General features: G+C 38.2%; 1 protein-coding gene across 1 annotated transcript in view; it reads right to left on the bottom strand.

Moving 5' to 3' along the window:
* HS2ST1 (heparan sulfate 2-O-sulfotransferase 1) overlaps window positions 1-16,940 on the bottom strand; it is a 75,527-nt gene extending 58,587 nt beyond the window's left edge. Inside the window, exon 1 of the mRNA XM_014883892.2 lies at window positions 16,609-16,940. Coding sequence (XP_014739378.1) covers window positions 16,609-16,732 — 124 coding nt within the window. The 5' untranslated portion in view covers window positions 16,733-16,940. The remainder of the gene's footprint in view (window positions 1-16,608) is intronic.
* Between the last annotated feature and the right edge of the window lie 44 nt (window positions 16,941-16,984).

Here is a 16,984-nt window from a genome sequence, read left to right as displayed (position 1 = left end):
ACATCCCCAACCCCCAATGACTTAAACTGCGCTGTTCAAAATACATTAAAACTGTTCCCAAATAATAGCACTTTTTGTTTGCTTTTTTTAAACAGACTTCTTTAGCATTTAGGTTTAAATGTCCATATACACTTGACTAAAATGCAAAAGCATTCCCTGCATACCACTGCATCCAGTGTGATTATATTAGAAAATTAAGAAATCTAATTGCAGAAAGATACTCCAGATAATCAGTTTCACTGTTAACAAATGTCTACTCCTCACAAGACACCAAATCTCCAAGATTTAAACCAACCCTACCATGTGGCTTTATTGAAGACTGGTCAAGCAACTGAGATTTTTCACTTGAAACTACAGCTAGAAAAGCTTTTACTATGTGATGTTACAATATTGAGACCATACAGTTTCAGTCAGCATGGCAGCAACACTGTCCTTCCTCAGTGAAAGTGCTGTGACACTATACAATAATTTCTTTTGCAATGAACACAGCAACAGCACAAAGGCAGTGGGGAAGGGGAGGAATATGAAATTCACTGTCCAGTTCTATCTCATTTCAGTAAATCTGTGCCTAACTTGCCTTTATAATTTGTATGCAACAATACATCTGTTTAGTGTTTTATGTCCTCCTAATAACGCCACTTTCTGCAAGAATTTATGATACATGAGAGTGCATCATCCTGAACTCATTTTGTTCCCAACCATTTGCGAAATTATTAACCAACTGGTTTTCGTGTGCACTGGATAAGAACAACCATTTTGCACATTTAAAGTTTTCAGAACTTCAAACAGTTTTTTATAATGGGTTTTCTGTTTGTTTGGAGGCCCATTTTCCTGGCATAAATTTCACTACAGTAGAATTTAAAAACATGGTTTATGCAGACATGACTACAATTATATCATTTGTTGATTTAATGTTCAATTTCTATTGTGTAGTTTCCAAAATAGAAAAATCTGTTCAGAGACTGTAAATTTAAACAGGCTTTATATTACTTGGACCTAGTGAGTTCCTATTCTTCCCTAAAGCCAAGATTGCACAGACTCTTGGCATCTTTCAGTTGTCTGTCCTCACCCTGCAGGTTGTTATGTCTAAAAATACAGTAATTGAATTACTGCCTATACAGTGCTGTACATTTGAGTGCTCAGGCTAAATTAGCTTAAGATGGTATTTGTAACAAACTCATTTCCTCTGAGGGATTACAAACACTTTGCCATATTCTGAAGCAACAGGTTTAGGACAGTAGAGGTAAAGGACAAGTGAGACTGGAAAGCATCAAAAATTCTACACTGTTATTCTGACCTTCTGTACTTCCTTTGTTTTCAGAACCTGACTTTGAAAAAAATCACCCACAGCCTTTGTGTATATTTTCTTATGAAATTTTTCACCCTCTTTTTCTCAGAGAGAGAGAAAAGCTCTCTCATTAACGGTAAGTCCTGACTTTATTAAACTTAGCATTTTTAGAGCAGCAGCAAGGCTTTGCAACAACCCCAACATAGTTATCATGGGCAATAATTAATACACAGCAGCTTTTAATTTCATCATCTGGCAAAGGGAGTGGGAGAAAAGGAGAAATTCTCTTATTGTAAGTTTCTTATATTAATCATGATTGAGAGACCTAAAGTTGCACTAACAAGTGTGTTCATTATTTGTCCTGTGATTAGTGGAGCACCAGACCTAAAAGAAACTACAAAATTTGTATTAGTTCATATAGGATTATTCAGTATCTTTCCTCTCCCATCACTTTATTCTGAAGCAAGTTGGCAGTCTGCTTCCATGAATCATGTCTACAAAGGTCTGCTATCCATGCACACAGATGGCAGTGAAATATTCCATTTGCAGTACCTCATAAGGGGTTTTTAGTAAAGTCCCTGCCTGACTGCTCCACAAATTCCAGTAACAGAAATACTACAGCAAGTTTTCCACTTAAACATAACGCTGTATTTTGTCATTAAAAAAGGAACACTGTTAAAATATGATCAATTTCAGTTCTGTGGTTTCAGATCAATATAGCAAGTCTTCAACGAAGAAATAAGACTCCTTGAAAGACTACATTTCATATTTCTAGACACGGGGGGGATAAAAAATATGGGAAAAAAATCAATATATGAGAGGCTGTTTTCAAGAAGGTTATGAAATGTTATCATCTTACAAGCAATTTTACATGCCTTTTCTGTTACCAGCATCATTTACTATATGCTGTGCTCCTAAGCTGATTTTATTTTACTTACTGCTGAGTAACTGGCATTCAAGCTACTAGCAGGAAAAAGCCATGGAAGTGTCAAAAGCAGGTTAAATTCCCAAAATAGCCAGTGAGCTCCTAAGACTGACAGACTACTGCTGATTTAAGGAGTAGAATAATAAGCATATTTGTCTATATACACACTAAATATTGGAAAGTCTTTAATAACATGACTTTATGATGAGGTACTGTGTAGAAATTATACACTGTCTGCAAAACAGTCATCAATCTTCTCAACATACACTCTCCTCTGAAATGTTACTTTAATAAGCTTACTTCCAATTAATGTAAAAAAGTACCTAACTCTATAAAAGTTTCATTTCAATGAATACTGAACATAATTTATTAAATAATTAATAATCCATATGGACTAATAACTAAAAATATGTCATTAAATCATTTAAGCCCAACTATAAAGATTCTCTCACCACAAGGATGGCTGCAAGACTTCAAGGGAAGAAATTTCTCCTTATTTCATGTGAAGTACAATGGAACAAATGACACAGACAGAAGACCTGTAAATCTATTTGTAGCCACCTCAGGACAACACACATCATGAACAGACTCATGCTTAAACCTACATCATAAATGCAGCACCTCAGATACATGAGCGAGCTGTGGATCACACAGCTGGTCAGGAAGAGCCTTACAGGAGCCAAGTTCATGCCCCAGAGAGGCTGCAGTGGCCTGAATAAGCACCTGGCTCATTCAAACCTAATTCATGTGGCTTCAGCAGGGTAAGGGACACTGCAGCTCTCTGTCCAGCGGCACAAGGAGACCAATATTGTTTATTCTCCATAACAACGTTTATCAAATTTTGTGAAGAAATACCAAATTTAAACTCAAATATAAATACATACAGTGGTTTTTTTGTACACATACAAGTTTGTAATGTCACAATATACCTGCAATAGACTTGTGAAGGCCATGGATCAAACAAATAGACTATATTGTTTCTATATTAGGATGGTTCTTTTGGGTATTTAAAAAAAACGAAAACTTTGTCATTTCCACACACACACATAAGCTGATCAGCTACATCCTTGTGACTGCACAGAGAGGGGAGCAGAGGCAGAAGAGCTACTGAAGGCTTCCATGCTTGATGGCCTATAGTGACCCACACCATTAATAGTAACCTCCTGCCATCACATCATCTCTTGTATTGCTGTGAATCATCCCAAGGCCCTACAGCCCCAACCTTCCTCCTGCTTCACGTACAGACTATTGAAAATGTGGAAAAATTACTCTGCCCAACAGACTGTTTTATTTGATTTTTACTCCATATTAAAGACTGCTGCCCTTTATAGTCTGTAAAAGTTGTTCTGTTTAGTCAATGATTCACAAATTAACCTGTAAAATGGCAAAAAGCTCAATGAAATTGTTCTTCATTCTAGTATTGTAGCTAAGGCTCATAAAGAATAAAAAGGAAAATTTCCACAAAACACACAAACAAGAAATGTCATGTGCACTTTTTTGATCCAGTGGTTGTTAGACCACTCAAGGTTAAGAAATCTTATATTTTCATTAGAAAATGTCATGTGACATAAACTTAGTTATTATCTTCAAATCATTAAGTTCTTTTTACCTACAAAACCCCCAAAACAAATATCCTTTGCTCTGAAACCAAACAGAATACTCAAAACCTCTATGAGTGTCTCCCTAGGACAAAGAGACACAGAGAACTCATTAGCATACACCACATTCCATCTTGGACAGCATGCAGTTGCTTAAAATCAAATTGCCATATATATTACATACCACAGGAAAATTATCAAGGATACAACTGCAACTGCACAATAGAACAAGATCAGTCAAGGCTGAAATAAATGCATTTTAATCCTTAAACATCACAGGATTTTTTTTCAGTTCCTCAAATTCACTGAAACAAGCAAAGAAAAAACCAAGTGAAGAAAAAACAACCTCTTTATATGGTTTTATGTCTCTACTTAGTCAACTGTTATAACTGGTAAAACTTCAAACTACCTGATAGTCCTGCCTGATCCATACTGGTAAGGACAAGGCATTTTTCTAGAAAAAAAACTAATTTAGGTCCCTATTTAATTGTGGAACCTGTTGCAACAAAGATTGAAGGATATTAAGAGAATCTGCAGAGTTTGTAGACAAGCAATTCCATCAAGGCCAGAAAACTCATCCAAATCAATTCCTGGCTGAAAGGATGCTCAGATACATTTCTTTTGCATAGTAATTATCTCTAGAGTGCCACCTCATATTTATATTTACATGCAAATACTTAATATATATTAAGTAAAAGAGATATAGGAACAATCACTATTTCATATTCCTGCTGCTATATGAATACTTGACAGAATTTGTTGCTTAAGTGTCATGTTGTTAGACATTCAGCAGGTTCTTTCATACTTAAAAAGCATACTATGTGTTATTTTTATTTCTATGTTGAAATTTTAGTTTTCAAGAATGAATCTAGGAAAATGGTAAACTTTTTAGACTTGCATCTTCTCATTACAGATCTTAAAACAATCTCACTTAACATTTAAAACCTTTTCTCATCATTTTCATCAAAACACCTGTCTTGTATGAATATTTTATAGTATCAGTTTAAGAAATTTATTACATATCATTACTTAATGCAAAACAATATGTGCTTTCAACTGCAACCTTGACATAAGCTTCCATCCCCAAAGCATGCACATATTTAAAACCTCAACATAATCACCACTAGTGCTCCTTAATCATTCAGTTTCTAAGGGCTTTTTATGATGGATTAAAACAAGGAAAGAAACCTCAGACATCTTTTAATATCTTAATTCTTCCCTCACACTTTTTTTTTAAACTTGATATGTGAATAATTTATCATGTATTTCTCTTTCTTAATTCTCATATTAAGACTGCCTTGCCATCTGCACTGTGCAATCACACTTAAGTAGGCACATAAAAATCAGTAGAAACAATGGTTTGGGTTGCTCCAGCAACCACAAATGTTTAGAAAAATGCCCCCACAAGCATGTCAGTGAGACCATATTTTTCAGAGTATGGTTTGGAAAGCACAGACAGGAAAACCAGAAGAGGATACATTTAAATGTTTTGCTGTTTGATTTATCATTTCTTTGTGCTAAACCAATACTTCAGTTTTATGCTGGTTTATCATATCAGAAAGAAGAGAAGGGTTTAATGGCATTGTAAAGGGTAAATGACAAAGCAATAGGAATCAGAAGCAAGTACATTTTCTGAGTGTTAAAACTACTGAAGTCAGCCTTGAAAATAAGCATATAGCCCAATACTCACTGGATTTTAGCTGGGATCAGAAAGACCGTGGGTAGCTCACAAACACAAAAGTAGCACTGATCCTCACTATACATCCCTTCTTCTCTTACCCTCTCTAGAAGGTAATTTTTAATATTCTCCTCTATGTCTGACCATGTGATTACAAGATAAATTTTCCTTTAGGCTAAATTCACTTAACACACCTCAGGAATAACCAAGAAGCCTGACTAGTATCCTGTACCATTTTTTCTCCTGGGCTGGATGAAGGGATGGCTGTCCCTTCCTGTCCAGAAGCAAACAGATGACATCTCTGCAGCTCAAGGCCCAAAGCATTAAACTCAACTTAAATCAAAAGTGCTTTAACTTCATGCTCCAAGCTCTGATTCCTGCTGGGGGACGAGCTCTGGCTACTACCCTGGCTCTCTCTGGAGTGATACTCTCCTACTAGAGTGCCAGGCACACTGCTGGAAAAATCCTTGACACATCCTCTGCTACTTCAATAGATCTCCTCCAGCCCTCTTATGCCCACTCTATGACTGGTAGAAATTTTACTTCATCAACCATTCCAAAAGCTTTCCTCAAAATGCAAATTTTTTTTAATAAAAGCAGCTCCAACCGAATTCTGTGTAGAAGGTTTTACATAACCCGAACTGCTTTGACCATTTGAATAGCTTCAAAGATAAAATTCAAGATTGTACCAGACATGACAGGTCATAAACACTGCCGTGTTTAACTGCAAGCTTAGACAGGTATTTCTGGTCATTCAGCCTGTGCTTTTGGCTCAGAATTCAAGCTTGTGGGGCCATTCAAGGACTAGAATAAATATTACTAGCCCACCAGAAAGTAAGGCATTCAGGTACTTTTAGCCAAAAACACCTAGACTACTGCATATACATTCAACACAGACAATAAGCCCTTGTTTACAGGCATAAATCAAGCAGTATGCCAGAAATTTTATAGAGTGTGTTTCATACACTGATTTTCTGATCAATGAAAAATACACTCCTGCTGAAGTTAACTTTAAACCTAAAGAGGCTCTGAGAAAACACTAGAGCAAGTTTTGCCCTCACTCAAACCGACAGCAGCAGTGCAATTTAGCAAACTGGATAACAATGTGGAAAGCAAGGGGAGAGACACTCAGAAGTATTTTTTTAAAAATATTTGTTTTGACAAAAATAGAAAGACAATATATTTACACAACATTCCAATTCCTCCTAAATGCTTATACACCAAAGGTCATTTTTATGACAGAAGTCTTCAAACAGCAAACATACATCTACTGTTGAAATGCTATCTAAGTGAAATAGAGTTCAAAAATATACTCTGTCCAATCCCACTATACACAGTTTGAAGTCACAAATTGGACAGCAAAATCTAATCACTTCATCATAAAACAGCAAACTGTTTATTCGGTACTTATCTTCAAAAGCTTGCTCTCTTAGCAGAATCAACAAACTTAATACAAAATTGCTACTCTGACTAAAAATCTATTAAAACAGACTAAATTATTCTCAGATAAGAAGGAGGGCTTCGTAAGGGTCTTTTGTTTGGTTTAAATTGAAAACAAAAAAAAAAGGAGGGAGGAAGAGGGGCAAACTCTAAGACATTCAGTATTCGCAAAGGAAATAACTTGATTATGGGAAAGTATTTTAGTGCTGCGGTCATCTCAGTTCATAGGATAATGTATCAAAAATATAATTATATTGTAGGTATTTTGCCAGGAAAAAATCTTTTCACACTTCTTAACAGTTCACACTGCTGAAGGCTTACTGACAAAAGAGATGCTGAAAAACCTTGGCTCTGAAGTTCTCACTGGGAAGTGCAGCTGAAATAAGATTCTACCAATGAAACACGTCACTCAACACCAGCATACAAAAAACCTGACATTATGGCTTTGTTTCAAAAAATTCAGATCCTCATACAAGCTATTTTCTGTGCCACGTACAAAAACACATCTTCAGAAGGTGATCACATGCTTGTGCTCAAGAGTGTTTTGGTCAGGAGACAGGGTATACTGTTCTTGTCCTTCAGCTTGGGAATAAAACTATGAGATATTAGTTTGTCTGCAGACAATGGAAAGACATGCCTGGACTCAGCTTTTGTAAATATTAATCCCCTTTTCTTGAAAGAATAAAAACTTTTAAATTATACTCTCAAAAAAAAATTTAAAAAATCTTCTCCTCAGTTTATATCTGTCACTCAAATGCTGAAGGAGCCAAAATCCTAGTGCTTTGTTTCATTATGAAGGCAATTTTTTGTCTATTTAACGTATCAGAATAAGATTCTATTATTTTTACATCCTATCGTTTAACTTCTACTCCAAATTTCTAAATCCTTCTTAGAATTAGTGAAATACTTTGCTTAGAATGAAGAATCAATATCAACTCTAATATAATCAATTGTTGATTAAAATTTTGTAAATTAAAACCAATTGCAAATTGCATGTTTTGCAGAAAAGAGACTTCTCATTCCTCCCAAGCCCTCCATAGACTTCATGTGAAGAAATGGAAATATTTCAATGAAAATACAGATATGCTATTCGTGCAATCGTCTTGAATATGTTCAAGAAATAGATCTAGAAGAAAAGATAACAGAAATATTGAAAGAGGAAAGATACACAGGGAAGAGATTCAAGGGAAAAATAAAATTAAACTAGATTTCCCCCTTCACTTCGCAAAAAGTGAGATGAATAAGCATAATCGCTGTCCAATTGCTCATCCTTTTGCACCTTTCTCAAAGGGAAATGAAATGCTACTGACTTTCAATCTGCTGTCCAAGAAAGATCAGTCCTATACAACAACATCAGAAAATATAGACAACGATAGTGAGGAATATATACACAGATCCTATTTATATTTCATAGGATTATATATTCAAAAAATTTACATACTCCATCCTCTCACCTATGTCTTTTTTATATATATTAGGAAAAAAGAAGAAAATAAGATCACCTGAGAGAAAAGCCACTACATAAGTCAATGGAGAATATATGCATTTTCATTTAAGGAACCTAAGAACTCATCCCCACACTCTTTACAGTTTTACAGCAATTATGCACAAGGTTTGCATAAACACTTCAAAATCATCAAAAGCTGTTTTATCAAAACAGCACTTAAGTTTTACATATGTTTCAACACAAATTAGTATTCAGAATTAAACAGCAAGCTGATGAAAAAAAAGGATGTCAGCTGTCATTTTAAACTCTAACCAGATATAGAAAGTGGACATGAAGAAGAAAGGCAAAGACCAGGACAAAGAGATGGAAAGGTTCTTTCCAGATACTTCTTATAATTTAATTATCTTATTAATTTTTTCACTGCCCTAGACTTCTAACAACTCATGATGAATTTTATCAGTACCAGAAAGCTTGAATAATAATTATTATAGCAGTAATGCCATTGAAACCATGACACAAGGATATTACAAAGTAAGGACAGCAATAATACGCTGAATACTAGAGACAATCAAAAGGCACACGGACACAGCTAGGTTCTCTGCAGACACATCTGCAAACAATACCTGCATGGTAAAAGTATGCTCTTAATTTACAGCCATAAAGAGTTAACTGTAGCAATGAAATAATCCCTTGATAACATACAGACAGTCAATATGAAGCCAGTCCCTACCACTGAGGGACACATCCTGCAGTACCTCTGCTGTCCTGATTGTCAGCATATTCCCAACCCAGAGCCATACAAATGTGTGCAACAGGAATGTTTCTGTGAGTATCAACACTTGGTATCTTTAGGGAAGTGCCTGAGTGTAGTAATTATGTCAAGACAGGTATGACTGGCACCATCACCAGTTCTTTATCAAAAACTTCATACCTTCTATCACTGGACTTCAGGCAACTCTGACTCCTTTTCTTACAGGCAGCTCCACACAGCACTGACTCCTTCCCTCTACAAGTTCCTTTCTTCTTTCTGCGTGACTGGCTAAACCCCAACCTATCCCTTACCCACCCACCTAACCCTGTCTGTCCCTCACACAGCATTTTCTTATCTTATCTGTCCCTTACATGACCACATGTCCCTTACCTCCTCACAGCACAGCCAGCACACTCCATCCTGAACTACAGCAGATTCCAACTGGAACTGCCTCCTCAGTCACTGCCCCCTCTTCCACAACACCCATCCTCATTGAGCAGGCAAGGCTGTTTCCACTCCTCACTAATCAGTACAGCAGTAATTCAGTGGGAAAGACTGCCTTCTGCACTATCCTTACAAACTATTCCCCTACACCTGGGCATACCAACTTTAATCAGCATTAGCAGTTCTTTTGATACAAGCAATTACTGATAGGAATGCCAAATGGAGGGACTGGAGTTCTCTAGAAATTAAAAAGTCAAGTGGCAAGGAGCTGGGGAGGGGGGTGAATAGAGAATCAGCTAGGCAAATTCCAGCAAGAAATGAAGTTTGCTTTTCTTTCCTAAATGGATGAAGACTTCTGGGCTTTGAACACAACATCTTCACAAAGCCACAGGTTTCCAGGGGAGTGGATTCCAACACAATGGGTGGATTTGAGCACTACGTGAAGCTCAGGGTTTGAAAAAGATACTGCTTGTCGCCCAGACTGCAGCTAAGAGTCTGTACATATTTATGAAAGGCTGCAACCAGCTGGCCAAATTTCAGATGCCTCTCTCAACAGTGGAGTCCTTTCACTCAGTCTTCATCTTTTATTTCCTGTTGAAAAAATAATGCAAATACACATACTAGTTCAGCTATTTTTCTACTGCATGGAACTCTCATTATGCTTGCCAGGCTAGTATTTCAGATATGTAAACAGATTTTAAGCAATGCTCTTACCACTATTTTAATACTGCTTTGACAAGGTTTAAGTACACTTTAGATAAGTGACAAAAACTACAGATTGCACACAGTTACACAAAGACTGTCTTTTGATCCACTGAAGTGGTAATACATGGAAGATTCCATATGGAAAAGCCATCTATTTCCTAAGGAGAAGCAAGAATTTGAGGGAAGGTGCTCATTATTAGATGACAAGACCCTGCCTGGCCCCAATAGGTCTAGCCTAGCCGTGAGTGACTCATGGCTGCCAGTCAGTAGATACGGAAATTACTTCTTCATGAACTGCTCAAATGTCCCTAACTTCAATAGCCAGGGGCAATACAAAGCTATTGAAAAAAAAATACAGCTTCAAATATGTCAGTTTTCTGAAATAAAGAAGAAAAAAAATTGATGCAATTTATTTCACTTCACAAGTACATAGAACCACAGAATGGCTTGGGCTAGAAGGGACTTTGAAGATCATTAAGTTCCAACATCCCCACCATGAGCAGAGACACCTTTCACTTGAGTAGGTTGCTCAAGGTGAGAGAGGTGTAGAACCTGTCCTTAAACACTCCAAGGGATGGGGCATCCTCAACTTCCCTTGGCAACCATGATAAGCTGGAAAGCAGTGGTTTCATCTGTTACAATAAATCCAAGGTTTATGTAGTTCAACAAGGTTTCTTTTGGATAGGCAGTATACAGCCTCCAGTGAGAGCTAATGAAAAAAAAAGACATAGGAACTTCCAATCATTTGATTTCAGAGGTATATTGCAGATGGGAAATTTTACTTACTTTTGCCATGCTCAGAGTAGAAAACAGACAAGAAAAACAAAGAGAGCACTGGCGTGCCATTATGCCATAATGCTGTTGTTTTAGTTGCTTTAGCACAGAGTAAATAAAGGCATCAAATGTAGTTTTTTCTGATTTCCAGTAGTGTTACCACTTTTCCTTTCAGAGTGCTAAACACAGTAAGAAAACCTGCCTGGTATTTCATTATTGAAATAACCTAATCTATCTTCTTAAGTAAAAAAAAACCAATTATATGGAAGAACAGGATGCAGAACTTGTTTGAACACTTTCTCCTGAAGTTGTCAGCCTTGAACTCACAGCTAAACTACCTCCCAGCTATCATTACCAATTTTTAATATTGCATTAATTCACAATGAAGAACATGGTACTCACATACCTTTGACTGTCCCACAAACCTTTTCTGTCCTAAAGAGGTGACTGCAAACATGACTCTTTTCCAGGATTTCCACGGAGAATGGTATTGTAATTCTATGTGCTCTTCAACTTAAATTTGTGACTTACTAAGTAACATAGATATGTACAGGCCCAAATCTGTCCTTTTTCAATGAAGAATCCAGAAGGGTAGAGTGCCTTACCTGGTGATTACTTCATCCACTGCCCATGGCTGGAGGGACTGGGAGTGACTTGGAGGTGGCCTTATCCATTTTCTCAAGTCCACTTAATCTCTCAGATCTGCCCTCAAAATATCTCTAACAAAAATATCCCCCTGTCAGATAACTCTTCAATACAGCATCTGCTATTAGAAGCAAAGGCACAGCTCTCAGCACATCACCCATTTTTCAAGTTATTTCACTACAAGCACAATGCTTGCAAAGTAGGTCCAACAATACTGCAGTTTCTAACATACAGCCTTTCAGAAGGGGAAAGATATTTTAGAAAGTTATGCCTCTTATTTCCACTGTCAGAACCAGCTGTTGGGGTACCAGCAAAAAGGGGTGAGATCAAGGCATAGACTCCATTAGTAAGTCTGATCTGCCTTGGTGTGTGCTTGGGAATGTGCACAGCTCTGTATTAGTCAAAGTTCAGACATTACCAATCTCACAGAAAACAGAACACCAACAGCTGCAACATTTATTCCCCAAAAAGTTATAAATAATATAAAACCACAAACAATAACATAAATAAAAAGTATAACAAAATTCATACAATTGCTCGATATTACAATTTTCAACGGGAAGTACAATCGCAGTATGGGAGTAGCTTAAAATTTATTCTGAAACATTCTGGGACAACCAGAGGCATGGTGAAAGGGAATGGTAAGAGGGAACCAAGTGAAAAAGTATGATAAAACCAGCAAGACAAAGTAGAAGAAAGTTCCACTGGATGGAGATTTACTAAGGAAGCAGCATTACAATTCTTATTTCAGGAAACCCAGTATACAATAAAACAGCTTCTGAAGGAATGCCTTGGGCTACTCAGCAGCAAATAATAATTAATGTGTAACAGGGCAATATTTAAAAAAAAATTCTAGGAAATTATTTTGCATAGCTGTGTGTGGCCACACCTGCCAACAATCACAAACTCCTCTTTATAAATGTTCTATGTCCTTCTTTATAAATGCTTAATTACAACAATAACAATATGCTAAGGAACTATGTGTGCTATATTAGAACAGACAACTTAGTAAGTTTTCTGAGGGATTTTCCAACAACATGCAACAGGAAGGCCTACAGACAGATTTTTTTATTTCTAAATAAAAGAAACATGAAATGCCTACTATTTCATCATCCCAAAAAAGCATAAAATCTTGTATGTCCATAAAGCATAAGACTTAATAATTGGAAAGTTAAATCCTTTAACTTCAAGGGAATAGTGGGTTTTTTTAGGCACACAGTGCTTAGAAAGATACTACCCCAGCAAAGGTCACATACACTAGGAAACTACCTTAATTTTTTTTTTAATCTGGCAATAAATAATCAATTAAATTTTCCTTCCTGGGCTAACGGAAAGAGTCTTAGCCTTTCAAATGATGTAACTCTTTTTAAACAAAAAAAAAATTTGAAAAAGTAAAATATTAAGGACTTCTGTACACTGAATTCAAGGTGCTGAACTAACAGATATGAGCCATTATTGTTTTTATTACTTAACAGAAGAAACACTCCCACATTACAGCTAAGAAGTTTTTCAACACGGTCTGAAGCAGGTTCAATCCTTGCTTTCCCTGTTATGGTACACTGTGTTTCTCAGACAAGGACTTTTTCCAAATGCAATATGTAAACATCAGTGAAGTGCTAGAAAGTAGCATTATTATTTTATTCTCTCCCCACCAAAAATAAAACCTTTCCTCACCTTCTCTCATCCATCCTACAGACTTCAATCCTCAAATGAGACACTGTCTTCTCCCACTTCCCTGGCCAAATTACAAAATCATGGGGAGGTAACAGAAGATAGGAATGGATTACATTCAGCTAGATCATTTTTTTGATCCAACTCACAATAAATACTAATGGCAAAGCAGGAGATGGCATGGTACACGTTAACCATGTTAAATGCTAGGTCAATTTATGCCAAAGGCAGAGCTGCACTCAATAGGCTTCCAAAACCCAAAGGGGGCAGTCACACATTACTTCTGTTCTCCTGTTCCAGGAACAATAGTGAAACCTCAACATTTGCCTTTCACGTGCAGTATTCTCTATTAGGGCTGTGCATTCCTAGAGCTAACAGACACACACTAGGCTTAAATAAAAACATTAAAATTCTCACTGGCAATCAGGGGCAGCTTAGCCTGGAGAGCATGCTAATTTATCATGTAAACCTGAAAATAATATGAAAGATTAATAGTTGTAGGTAGAAATCTCACAAAAAAATATTTCAAACTGTTCGCACTCTGCTTGTAATCTCACCAATGCAAATTACTTGTAAAGAGTTGTAAAGAAGTTAAAATTAATGTTTTGATTTACTTTTTTTTTAAATTAGGAAATTATTTTTCATATCAAAAGGCCCACAGGTTTACAAATACGCTGTTAAAGGATCACAGTAATTTTGTGATGTTCATTTGCATATATGCCCCATACTTCTCGACTAAGAAGCCTGTCATGATGACCAAGTTTACCCATATAAAGTCTTACAGGAAAAAGAAGAACTTCCCATTCTTTTTTCACCCAGAAACATGCACCAATTTCACCTCACAGGCAAGATATTTGAAGTTATTAAACTGAAATTAAGGCCCCCAACTGTTCACCACAGAATCTGGAGCTGCTCATATGTGAAGGATTTGGATAAAATCCTTTCTGTCTGAGAGTACAGTTGAACATTTTTAGAACTGCTGATAAGACTGCACAGTTACTTTGCTATCAAATCTGAAGTAATTTGGTTTTCCTAGCGGAAGCCTAACTCTTACAAGAACTTTCTAAAATGACAGTTTATCATATGATGTATCAATGCAAACACATGGCATAGCTCAAAACCCAGTCCCCAAACTTTGTGCAATGAGACTTCTGACATAAAGCACCCACTGAAACACAACTGAAAGACCAGAAGAGCTACTTTGTCCTTACCCTCAAATCATAGTATGCCTTCACACAAACCCACACCATTCTTTTAGAGGGCAGGGAGAAAAATTAGCATTCAAGTGCATTAAGCCAATTAATTGCTTTGATCTGGAGAAAACCATTTTCCATGATGCAGCTCAGTAGAAATCTAACCAATCATGATGGTAAAAAAACAGCTGTAATGAAATCTTAATATTTGCTAGTCATTAAATACATACCAAACACGTGATAAGAAAAACATTCAGATAGCTCAAAGCTTTTTAACAAAGCATACATTCACACTAAAAACTGGAATCCGAGTTCAAAGCTGCTGCAGAAGGTCCTTTTCCCCTTCCTTCCACGGGTTTTGGAGAGCCACCAGTAAGTTGTACACAAAGCAAATCCTTCCATCTTACTTTTAAGAAACTTCACAATAGTTTTCCCTTCTCCTTAAGAAATAAGATCAGCAGAAGATAGTAATTAGATTCTCGTCCCAAAGCAGTATGAGTATTTTAATTCTCTAAACATGTAAGTTAAACATGTCCATTGCATATATATTAAAGAGAAAGAAGTTTTACCAGCAAAATTCTTTATTCACACACTCATTATGTTATTCTTTTCATGCCGAGAGGTAGATTTCGCTAAAGTAAAACACAATGTCAACTACAGAATCATTGAAGCCATGGCCATGAACCACTTTAAAGCAAATGTATACAAAATACTACTGAACCTTCAGCACTATGGCAACACTTGCTTGCTTTATCTTTGAATTTCATTCATTTTCTTCTCCAAATGTTTGTTTACAGTAATTGAGACCCTGCAAAAAAAAATGCCTCGATTATGACTGGTAAGAATTTTCAGTTGAGAAGTTCCTCAACTGCAATTTCCAGGGTCCTAATCGCTAATATGCAGCTCAGAGAGAGTGAAGTACAAAAGAAATGCTGTAAAGTATAAACCAATGGCATTCATACAGCTCGACATTAAGTTATGTGGCCTCTGTTAAAAACTCATTGTTAAACTTCCCATGTCACTCAAATCCACTGCTACTGTTAACACCAGAAGAAACACGATGTGCACTTTTCTTCCTACAAACTTAAATTTACACTATTAACTGTTGTTAATAATCTAAATCTCTTAGTACAGTCAAATAATAGGAGAAAGCAAATCCACAAAGTTTGCAGACCAGTTCCTTATCTTGTATACACCAGAAGTCTCAGTGCTCTGTTTTCACAATTCCTAGGCACCACGAACTATGTTGAGAATGGTGTTTTCTACATCCTGGAGACCCTTAATGAAGCAATGTAAAATCTCTGCAAGTTCTGCAGCCTTATGTACAAGAGACAAAGTAGTAAGATTTTATCCGCCAGGCAGATATTACTCTAAAAACATCCTTTTAAGACAGGAAAACTAGAAGAAATTTTACAGAAGAGGTTTCTAGTTCATCGCTATTCACTGAAGTACAGCTCAGTGACAGTGTAGGAAATCACTAACTACACTCAGTAAACGCAGAAAATAACATCCTATATTAAATGACAGTTAAACAATATAGCCATTTGTCATTAAGAGCAGTAGCTTCAGCTTTCTTTTCTTTACACCGTGCTTTCCATTACAGTGCCAAGAGTAAGTAAAACGTCTGAATTAGAAATCAGATGTGCAGGAGATGGTAATTCGCTGCAGCAGAACCAGCCTCAGTTTGGGCAGCACGGCTGCTGCTCTCCTCCCTCGCCAGGTGCCTGAGGAGCACAGGCAGGCCGGCCGCTGCCCGCGGTGAGCACCGCGGCTCGTCCGACAGAACCCGTGCAGACGCTACAGACACACATGTTCGTCTTCCCAGCACTGACCTCTCACAGGTCTGCTGATCCCGCAGAGCAAACAAATGAACTCAGAGGCCAAGGCTGCCGCGGACAGCCCCTTCTGCAGAGCGGCCGGCCCGCACCGATCAGGTCCCGCGGCGCCGGGGCACGGCAGCGCCCGGAGCTCTCCTGGCCCGGCCGTGCCCTCTCAGCCCCGGCGCTGCCGCCCCCCGCGCCTCGCCCGGCCGCGCCCGCCGCCGCTCACCCAGCTTGCCGCGGGACTCCTCCAGCTTCTGGATCTGGTTCTCCAGGAACAGCACGGCCACCCCGAAGACCAGCACCGCCAGCAGCTGCAACTTGGGCGGCAGCATAATCCTGAGCAGCCCCATGAGCAGCAGCAGCAGCGCCGCCCGCCCGGGATCACGACATAACGCGGGGCCCGGCCCGCGGGGACCGGCGGGAGCCGCGGGGACGGCACGGGCGATGGGGACGGAGGGAGCGCGGCCGGGGGCGCGGACAGGGCCCGGCGCCGCCGCTCTCACATCGCCGCGCGCACGGCCCGCAGCGCGCCCGCCCCGCCCGCGCGGCCCGGCCCCCGCCGCGCCCCGCCCGCCCTGCGCGCGCTGCTCGGCAACCGAACG

This window comes from Sturnus vulgaris, chromosome 9, assembly GCF_052056855.1.
Source record: "Sturnus vulgaris isolate bStuVul1 chromosome 9, bStuVul1.hap1, whole genome shotgun sequence".
In the NCBI taxonomy this organism is placed as follows: domain Eukaryota; kingdom Metazoa; phylum Chordata; class Aves; order Passeriformes; family Sturnidae; genus Sturnus; species Sturnus vulgaris.
This window is presented reverse-complemented; position numbering and strand designations above follow the sequence as displayed.